The sequence below is a fragment of the Chaetodon trifascialis genome, chromosome 21 (assembly GCF_039877785.1).
Source record: "Chaetodon trifascialis isolate fChaTrf1 chromosome 21, fChaTrf1.hap1, whole genome shotgun sequence".
NCBI lineage: Eukaryota > Metazoa > Chordata > Actinopteri > Chaetodontiformes > Chaetodontidae > Chaetodon > Chaetodon trifascialis.
This window is the reverse complement of record NC_092076.1, coordinates 11,010,439-11,020,812: the sequence shown is the minus strand read 5'-3', so window position 1 is coordinate 11,020,812 and position 10,374 is coordinate 11,010,439. Positions and strand designations below refer to the sequence as shown.

The 10,374-nt window shown below is 44.1% G+C and overlaps 1 protein-coding gene across 2 annotated transcripts; it reads right to left on the bottom strand.

Moving 5' to 3' along the window:
• Positions 1–184: 184 nt before the first annotated feature.
• LOC139349539 (transforming growth factor beta-1-induced transcript 1 protein-like) lies at positions 185–10,295 on the bottom strand. 2 transcript variants are annotated; one of them, XM_070990440.1, is made up of 12 exons: positions 9,755–10,295; positions 7,055–7,105; positions 6,528–6,673; positions 6,338–6,393; positions 5,487–5,623; positions 5,325–5,406; positions 4,816–4,900; positions 3,441–3,623; positions 3,049–3,222; positions 2,861–2,942; positions 2,180–2,328; positions 185–1,095 (listed from the first exon to the last, which is right to left on the bottom strand). In XM_070990440.1, the coding sequence occupies exons 1-12, from the start codon at positions 9,765–9,767 to the stop codon at positions 829–831; spliced, it is 1,425 nt and encodes a 474-aa protein (XP_070846541.1). In that variant the 5' UTR covers positions 9,768–10,295; the 3' UTR covers positions 185–828. The 2 variants fall into 2 exon arrangements, with proteins under 2 accessions (XP_070846541.1, XP_070846542.1); XM_070990441.1 differs by lacking the exon at positions 7,055–7,105 and having other exon boundaries at positions 9,755–9,881.
• Positions 10,296–10,374: the final 79 nt, after the last annotated feature.

Genomic DNA, 10,374 nt, shown 5'->3' with positions numbered 1-10,374 from the left:
GCCAAATTGTTTGTGTTAATAAAGGAATGAGAAGTTAAGAGTTATTTTTTCAGCTTGAACTTAAAGTGAGGATGTGTAGACTTTAAAATTACTTCCATGATGCTTGGTTTACTCCATCAAATTTGACTGTAGTGGTAAACTTCACAGCTGTTTCTTTCATTCATTCACCCATGATACAGCAAAACAGGTTGTGTTCTCCTTTATTTTATTCTTTGGACTTCTTTTTGGCAAATTGCATAGAGCAACAGTGAAAGAATAATGCAAAATATCTGACATTAAACATACAACAGCTTAGTTCGTAACACAAAAAACGCACAGTATATAGCAGTCAGCATACAATATATAAATGAAATTGCAGTGGCACACTTTGCAGTATAAAGCAAATATATTAAAGGGGATTTCCTTGCACGACAGCACAAGTCCTTCACTGAAACAATAAATTTGCTCTCAAGACACCGTTTCTTTTCTACCTTTGGCAAAAGAATTCAATTTTCAATATTCAATTTGAATCAATATAGTATGTAAGAGATTTACATACATGAGAAAATCATTTGGCATCGTTTTGTTCGTGTCTAACCAAAGCTAGAGTTCTGTTTCACACTGCCAGTCTAAATGCAGTCCACGTTTCTGTGAAATAAACAGAAATGAATTGGGTTGGATGGTTCACTTTCCATTCCCCTCCCTCTAACAACTCTTATATTCTTAAAACCAAGAAAGAGACCAGCTCCGCCCTCAATCCCGCAGTAAAAAAAACAAAAACAAACACATTGAGAACTCAGTCATACAGCTTCTTCACTTGGTGACCCAGAGGAGAGGGAGGCGAAGTCCTCAGCCGAAGAGTTTGATGAAGCACGGGTGGCAGTAGGGCTTGTTCTCCTGCTCCTTGAAGCAGCCTTTGCTCAGGGGCTTCAGGCAGAAGTGACAAACGAGGTGGTGGGGGTGGAATTTGGCCCCCATGGCGGTGACGCAGCGGCCCAGGATCGGCTGCTGGCAGGCCTGGCACATGCTACCACGGGACTGGTGGTAGTGGGCCTCGCAGAGGGGGTTCCCCTCGTGTTCGAAGAAGCTGCCGTTGACGAAGGGGCTGTAGCACTCCTGAAGAAGAGAGGCAGCGAGGTTCAGTCACCCTGACTCATGCAACCGTAATTAGAAAGTTGTCATGTGAAATAGCAACTTTCTCATGACATAATTCCAACTTATTTTTAGTTTTTTGACTTTTTTTTCCTTTTTTTTTTAAAAAAAACCTCTTTCAGATGGCAGTTTCACAGAGAGCACGGCTTCTTTTGAGGAACGCCCTGCTGACACTCGCACAGAGACGCACATGCACACAACACAACCACAGTCTGATCTGTCGGTCGCTGAGCAGCTTCACTGCAGCTTCAATGCTTTGCTCAAGGGATCAAATGAAACAGTTCTTTGATCTCGGAAATGTCCCCAAGACCCCAAACTGCCACATCAGAAGCCCACCCACCTTAAAAAACAGGCCACCAACCAAACTCTGTTTAATTTTCTGAGTATTAAAAAGAAATCCAATATATCTCATGGATTTAATTTCCCTTCATTACAGTCTGGTTCCCAGCATGTTAACTGTGGTGGAATAGACTAAACTGACAAGACTAAAAAATGTGAATCACATCCCAACATAGTAACTCCATGATGTTGCAAAAACCCCAACATGTGCAGCGCATGTGTAATCATAAACTCCTTCATGTTATCATAAATCTTCCAAATGTCTTGAAATATTACAGAAGACTTCACTACATTGACCTCGGCCGTATCTGTGGCCCTGACCTTGTGCATATCGCATGACCTCACAAAGAGGTGTTTTTGGAGCATTTCACAACTTTCCCAGTCTGCTGTTGCTCCTGTTTGAAACGTGTTGCTTAATCAAATTCAGAATAAGCAGATATTTACAAAAATCAATGAAGCTGATGAGGTGAAATATTAAATATACTGTCTTTGTGCCGTTTTCAATTGAGTATATGTCAAAAAGGATTAGTTACCACATTCAGTTATGTTTTACACAGCTTCCCAACTTTTTGGGAATCGAGGTTGTAGATGTAAACAACACAGGTTTCAACATGTTCAGTAAAGAAGGAAATACCTTTAAGTTCCGCAACCATAACACACACCGTGCAACTGTTCACAGCAGACATCATCAGTGCAGAGAAACACTCACCCTGCATACGAAGCATTGTGGGTGCCAGAGAGAGTTGAGAGCTGAGATGTAGTTTTCCAGAATGGGCTGGCTGCAGCCTTGACAGCGGGAAGCAAACAGAGTCAAGAAGCACTGCTGGCAGTACTGCTGGCCCTCACGGTCATGGAAACCTGCAGGAGATACAGACACAGCTTTACACTGTTCAAGAGTTTCTTTGTTAAATGAACTGGATGAGGCTGGAAAAACACACTGTCTGAACCTTTTCCATGTGACTCTGCTCTGTGGAACATAAAACTACAATATGTTTGTAATTGTTAATGTTTTACTGATTTAAAGCCTGTTCTGCTTGAAATTTGGCCAAGTCTTTCTTGGATTCTTGGCAGGGTGGAACTGCCTTTAGAACAGAGCATTAAGTCTGCTCTGGAAACCATACAAATTAAATGTTTTTGGGGGGATTAGCAGCTTTTAAAGCAAGGTCACAGGAGCCCCCAAGTCAAACAGTGTGTGGAAACGCCTGCAGATTTCTACCTCCTAAAGATATCAATACTAAAATAAACAGTCGACAAATATCATGTGGTGTTTTCCTCAATGATTAAATGAATCATTAACTGAATATGCATGTTTTTATTGCCGTGTGTAAGCTGCTGAAGTTCACTGTTAACAGCTGTGTGTCGCACCCAGACAGGACGTGCCGCCCATTACCTTCCTCTCCAAACGCCCGGCTGCACTTCACACAGCAGAAACACTCTGGGTGCCAGTTCTTATCCAGAGCGGTGACCATTTTCTAAACAACAAGAGGAATGCACTGTTAAAATGGCTTCAGGGGGGTTGGGGCATTCATTGCTCGTGTCAAAATAGGCTCTGCGTAACACGACGTGCAAGTCCCTCACATTTAGGATGGGCTTGTTGCACTGTGCACAGTGAGGGGAGAAGAGGGTGAAGTAGTCCGACTCGCAGTACGGCCGTCCGTCCTTCTCAAAGAAGTTGCGACTGCCTAACTCCGTCTCACACTCGGTGCACACAAAGTGCTCTGGGTGCCACACCTTTCCCAGGGCTGTTACCACCTGAGCGAGAGCAACCAGTCACGAGGAGATTAATGAACAATATCCTTTAAATACCTTCTTTGTGAGTGATGTTACACTTGCTCTCGGGAAATTATTAAAATGGACGCAGTTTTTGGAACATGTGCTGCAGGTTGTATGTATCAAATATAATAAAAACAGGTTGTCACAAGATCAATATACATTTTGAAATTCTAAATAGACTGATTTTGATGACTCACCTGTCCTACCACTGGCTTTTGACAAGCTGAACAGTTGCCCTTGGAGGATGTTTGAACTCCTTGTCGACTCAGGTCTGACTGAAGCAGCCCCAGCATGCTGTCCAGCGAGCCGCCGGATGAGGGCTGTGGGGGGGCGGCGGGCTGCTGCGGTGCCGTCACCACTGGACTGACAGGCGCAGCTGGCTGGGAGAAGGCAAATAAAAATGATGGATGTCACGTCTGTCTTTGGGACTTCAATTCTCCAAGAGTTTATCATCAATCCACAGCTGGTCTGAAATTAACTGCTGTAAAAGACGGTGACTCCAGCGGAAGAGGCTTATTTAAACGTAACATTTCAGGCCACTGTTCAGCTATCGTAAATGAGACAAAACCCCACTGTGGAAGTGGCAGAAACACCAAATCATGTGCTAACAGTAACCTGCATTGAAGGGATTGTACAACATAATGCAACTACAGTACGGCAGCATTTTGTGAAGGAAACCACAAAATTTAGGAACTAGCAGGCTGGTTCTCTATGAGCCCATTCATGCCTGTTCTCTGGAAGTTGTCTGAAGTATTTCTGGTAAATGAGGGAAATCACTGAAAGTAGGCATGTTTGACTCAACGACAATGCTTTGTTGTTTAGCAGCTATATTGTTTATGCAGTGCACCATCATAGTTTGTTAGAATGCAGCACATTTAGCACAATAAATAAAAACATATAGTGTATCTGAGGGAAATGTCATTAGTTTTGCTGGTATTTGGTCTTAAATGAAGTCTTCTGTGGATCATGCATGTAAAAAATATCATGACAATCCATCTTACAGTCACTGAAATATTTCAGTCTGGACCAAACCAAAGGTGAAAAATCAGGTGCGGGTCAACAACTTCAAATGTACTGAACATCCAATTTTAGCACTAACAGAGTAAGGGGTATTCGTTCTGTGCGCGTAACCTCATGCTCGCGCATGTTTATTAGCCACAGCTGGACTACAGACTGGAGCCAAACAAACCCAAAACGACAGAGCAGAACATTGCTCATGTGCTAGTCACTGACTGCCTGCAAAGCAGAATGACTGGATTATATACCACACCAAACGTGGATCTATAAGTCTGACTTCCAACTATCTGAAGCTTTTTTTGAAGCTGGAAAATATCTCCACCAAGACTAATTTCCATCCTCAGGCCCAATCTGGTGACTGATTTACACCAGGGGCCATGTGCTGCGGCGGGACCACGCAGTAACAGTGAAGTCATCACATGAGGTCAAGTGAACGTCTCCCTGAATGAAGCAGTGTAAGATGTGTGAAAGCCTGGAACAGCTAGAGATTTACACTGAAAGACTGAAAGGTTTAGCCTCTCTGGGACATTTTTTTGCTGTTGTGTGGACTCTTACTGTGCTCTGGACTCTGAAGTCCGACAGAGAAGCCATCAGTTTGTCCAATTCCAGTGTGGCGGATGTTGCTGAAGGCTTTGCGGAGCTAGAACACAAAAGACAACTGTTTTAATAAAACCACAAAACACACTGATCTTACTTAAAATGCAGAAGGAAAGCTGACTACGCACTAAGCCCCAATGATTTTATCACCAACCTTTTGGCCACACTTAGGTGTTTGCCTACAGAGAAAGATGGTAGCAATAAAACCACTGCAGCTCCTTAATATATTAGCCAAAATTAAACAGAGTGGGACTTTGCCAGTGAATTCTGGGTATCGTTCATAAAATGTATGCTGCTGGCTGTAAGTGTACTATTTCAACAAGCCATTTGTCATTGAAAATCACATTTCCTCACTCATATCTGGCTGCAAATCAGTTTAGTTAAAACATTAAGCAGATTGTTGTGTGGAACATCCACCTGAATTGCAGCGAACTATGTCAATAATTTAGATCTGACTAAACGGGTACCTGGAAGAGGAGGTTGTGGCCTTATCCTTAATCTTGTCCCTCTCATCTTTCTTAGAAGAAGGGAACTGAGCCAGGATCTCATCTGATGGCAAAACAACATCATATATGAGAAAAGATTGACCTCAGAGGTAAAGACGGGGATATAAAAACACGCACACTGACCTGTGATGTTGAACTGGGTGGCGTTTAGCTCCTGCAACAGATGGTCCAGTTCACTCAGACCTCCTCCCAACAGCGAGGAGGAGGAGAAGGCTGGAGGAGGGTCTGTTGCGCGGGGAGAGCGTGGTTTACACACTGTGCTGTAAGGAATACCAGACACGGGTTAGGTAACATCCTGCCACTGATGTGGTCGCTTCATCCTGGTCATGGATCATAGGAGACTCTGAAACCTCCATTCAGAAATGAGTCATGTAGCAGCAGAATACTCTCATTTGTCCATAACAATAATTTATCATTTCTCTGAAATGTAGTTCCTTCCAAGGTCTGAGCTGATATTTCTCCATGCAAACACAATGAGAGGCTTTCCCTCTGATGCCAAATCTGAAGAACCAACTTATATTCACCAGATGTGGAAGAAGATATTTAAGTAACAGTAGCCCAGTGAAAAAATAGCTCTGCATTCAAGATGTTACTTTTAAAAGTACTGATGCATTCATATTTACATCACTTTAATGCTGACGCTGGTAAAGCTGGAGCTAATTTTAACTACTTCATGTACTTCAGGTGCTGAGTGGCTTGTGAATTTCCACCAGGGATCAACAGAGTTTTACCTTAATCTATAATCTATGATATTGCACCATAATCAATGTGCTGATTAGATTTTATATGACTAATCTGAATCTGCAGAGTAAATTATAACTACAATTATCACATAAATGTAGAGTAAAAAGTAGAATATTTCCTTTCTAGATGTTCAGCATGATAATATAACAGACTGTGTGGCCTTTTAATTTCACTTCACTCATATTCTGAGCAAATTGGAGTCATGTGTGGCAGTTCAGGGGAGGAGTTACCTGTATAATTTGTCTGGGCTGGAGTTCTGGTTGGATTTCATGGCGGCAGAAACCGTCTGAGAGACAAAGCAGACGCACAATCAATCAAGATTTTCACTGAAGATATTACAGAAGAAGACACAGGGAATATTTCCCAGCAAAGTTTAGGCCGTTTAGATAAGACTATAATGATCCAAATCTGATGGTCTACCTGCTGCGGGGTGTAGGCGGGTGGCGGTGGCCGGGTGGGAGTGGAGTCCTCGGTGGTGTCAGCGTTTTGCGGAGGGTCAGAGGTGAGCAGGACAGGACACCGAGCGAGAGGAGAGCCGGTGTTCTCTAGATCAGCGAGGAGGGCATCTGAAGGGGAGAGGCGGAACAAAGAAAACTATAAGAGAGACAGAAATGACGTAACTAAGAGCATGACTGTGACGGAGGTTTGGTTAGATCTACCATTAATTTGGCTTTCTGATAAGAATGAATTATTAATTAGAGGCAGGTAACTGCCCCATAATGCATCTCTACGTCTTTATGAATGTCTCTGATGATGATGTTATCTGTTTGTTTATGAAGCACCAAAAGGACACAGAGAGAGACATGAGTTAGGAAATTGATTTAAGAACCATGCAATGCAGATGGGAAAGAAAACACACAGGACAGAAGATGAAATTAAAGCAAGGTTAAACAAGCACATGATGCAGCAGCGGACAGAATGAAAGTCATGCACAGACAGTTACGTACCAAACACAACAATACGAGGACTGAGAGGGTAGTTAGGTGGCTCAGGCACTCCTAAGGAGAGACAGAGAGCCTGTGTGACCAATACAGCACGTCAGACATGAGACGGAGGACAACGAGCGTCCTCCGACACTAATCAGTCAGAAGGCAGGACAGTCAGCAATGGCACAACCCAGAGATAATCCATCAACACAGTGGAGTTATTAGAGCACACAAACATTTCTGCATTCGCATCCAAGACATGCCGGCGTGGAAAGGAAGCAGAGGAGGAAGAGTGTCTGGCAACTGATATCTAAATCCACTCCACCCCCGTCCCTCACACACTCACTCGCTCCATGCTGAAGCGGAAGCTGTCCAGAAACTAAACTTGCTGCATGACATCATTTAAAGCTGGCGAGCCTGACTAAGTGCGACTGAAGGCCAAAGCTGAACATGACTGATTACAAACTCAGAGCTGTCTAACAATGACTTCACCTTGGTGCCATACTAAGCATATTTAGCAGCTTTTTCCCAGCACAGCCTACATCACACAATCTCAATACACAGTAAAAAGACTTTAGTCTCTAAGACCAAGATGAGCTAACAGTGATGACATCACTATGACATCATCAGGGTCATTTTCCCACACTGGGTTCACATCATGAGACGGATGATAGAGATGGGAAAGATTCCTATTTTAAGACATACAATTACAGAGACAGCCATTACATTTCAGTTGAATGTTTAGGTTTTGTGATCTCTTTTGGTCTCGGCAACACACTCAATTAATATTCTCACTCACTCCCAACTGCATCTCGTAGCATTAGGACAGACTCGGGTTAGTGGGAGGTGCGTCCTGTACAACGGTTTATCTGTTATTAACATACACAAGCACCCTCTGGGACACAAGTTACTGTAGATCCTAAGAATCATATGAAACCAGGTTAAAATCAGAGCTCTAAGCAATCCCTCAACATGCAGGACAGGATCTGGTGAGGTGTGGAGCATTATACTTAGAGCTTTTTAATAAGGTGCTGTCCCTTGTTAAGAAGCTTTAATTGTAGCCATGTGCTGCAGACCTCTTCCCTCCAGATAAACCAGGTAACTCTCCTTTGGTTGGTGGAGTTTTGGTAACATCAAGCAGTGTGGGGAAAGCCTCAAATTTCCTATTTTTCCTGAGCTCTTTTAAGGAACCCTTGTCCATGTTGGCTCACACGCTGAGTCCATTCTTGGTTTTGGATTCAGGACTTTTGAACACCATAAGGTCCATTTAGTTATATTTATTCTACGTAATGCAGCTGCTAAACAGTGGTGAATTTTCCAATCTGCTGTTTCCAAGGTCAAGAATGATCTGACTCTTGATTCCCGCATTCAGGTGGCCTCTGTAGGATGTTCGGACTGGACCTTTTCTGACATGATAAACCTTAACTCATTTACCCTGCCTTAGATCATCGCCGCGGTCACTTCTGTCCCAGATGATTCACACTTCTGGTACGACCATGTGGTGAGAGTCTTGTGCATATACTACTTGCCCTCCTCCTCCCTAATGTGAGTCCCTGTCTCTTACACACACACACACACACATGCTCTAACGGACTAAACTGCTCATATAAGGAGCTGAACTTCTCTCAATGGGAACTATGACCATATTTAGAGCTGCCTGTCGACTTGTTTGTCTTGGCCAAAGGACTCTCTAACAAGTGGTCTCTCTCACCGAAAAGCCTCACCAGATCCAGTACATAAACTTACAACATCGTTGGACAACAGCACGGACCGAGCGTCCCGAACATGTCTACTGCCCGACTTAAACACTCACCCAGTCACCCAGTAACTTGGTCTCGCTGCGTGCAATCCAATCCAGATGTGCCCAGATGTGCTTGGCAACATCTAGCCATTCCTTCCCATATTGCTTGAAAAGCATAAATCCCCCAATTCTGAAGTGGACTTCAAGAAAAAAAAAAGGCAGCCGAGGCAAAAAGGCCTGTCTATTTTCATTGAACTCTGTGGCTTCTTGAAACAGCAGTGTGGCCCTGGGCTATTTCAGGGCCTTTCCAACACAGTCATTCCCAAACAGAGAGCGTCAGCTTCTCATAATGTTGTTCTGAGAAAGAGCAAATCTTCCTTCAGCATCTTTATGAGCAGAAAAGGCATGTTCTCTCCTTGGATGTCTTCAAAATGGAAAACACTCTCTTGCGCATTATGTGGCTTCCCTCCATCCCCGACTTGTTAGTATTAATGGATGAGGAGAGCCCACAGTGGATCCCTCGAAATCTAATTTACAACCCATATATTGAATTTGCAGGGCATGCACAAGCCACTCAACAGCGGCGAGGCGAGGTGGGCAGGGAGCACTTCTTGTGTTACCTGTGAGAGTGTGAGTGCATTTGTTTGCATGGAAATTTAAACACAATTCGGCAAGAAATTAGAATCTCAGAGGATGGAAGCGCTCTGTGATCAGGATGACGAGCCATCATAAGATATCATGAGAAAAATCCCTCATACAATGAAAGTTCTTGCTTTTCTCTGCCTTATGTTCGAATGCAGTGGAAGCCAATAAAACCCCCTTTACATTACAGCCTCTTGTGGACAAAGGAGGCAAATTCTACTCCTCTGTGACTGCCAGAAGGAACAGATCTTATTTCCTCTGTTTGGGCACACCACCCCTTCCCCAAAGATCCCCTCAAGATATCTCTCCATGTAGTTACAACGCTCGACAGCACTTACCCAAATCGTCCATGATCTGATTTCAGCCGAGTGTTTCCCTGTTTGTGCGAGTCAACGCGGACGCGGACAGCATTAATAAGTGGTGATGGACGCGTACCAAAGCCCGCAAGAGGAGAGTATTGTCTCCGTCGGTCCCGAGTAACTTCTTGGACACCGTTATCCGCCAAGAGAGGAGGAGGAGGAGGAGGAGGAAGAGGAGGAGGAGGGCGCCCCGTTTCTTTTTCCTACACGGCTCTCTTCCTGTGTAATGCCTACCAGGACCTCAGACTGGAGAAGGCGTAGTTAAATAAATGTGGTTACAAACCCCGCATTCCCCGGACACGAGACGTCATCCTGGACATTCCTCGTCCATATTTGGGAGAGAAAATTAAGCGTTTAGCGGCGCCGCGAGCTGCGCAGCCTGCGGCCGAGCGCGCGGCTGCTGCGGCCAAAACGCCGGAGAAAGAGCGACTGTAAGAGAATAAGAGGGAATGAATTTACAGGCGTCCTTCACAGGGGAGACAAGCCGGAGATCAACACAGACGGGAAGACACCCCCCTTCAAGAGGAAAAAAAAAAAAAAGCTGGTCATGGACGTCACTTTTTCTTTCATCCCGGACCAAAAGCAGAATTTATCCATAA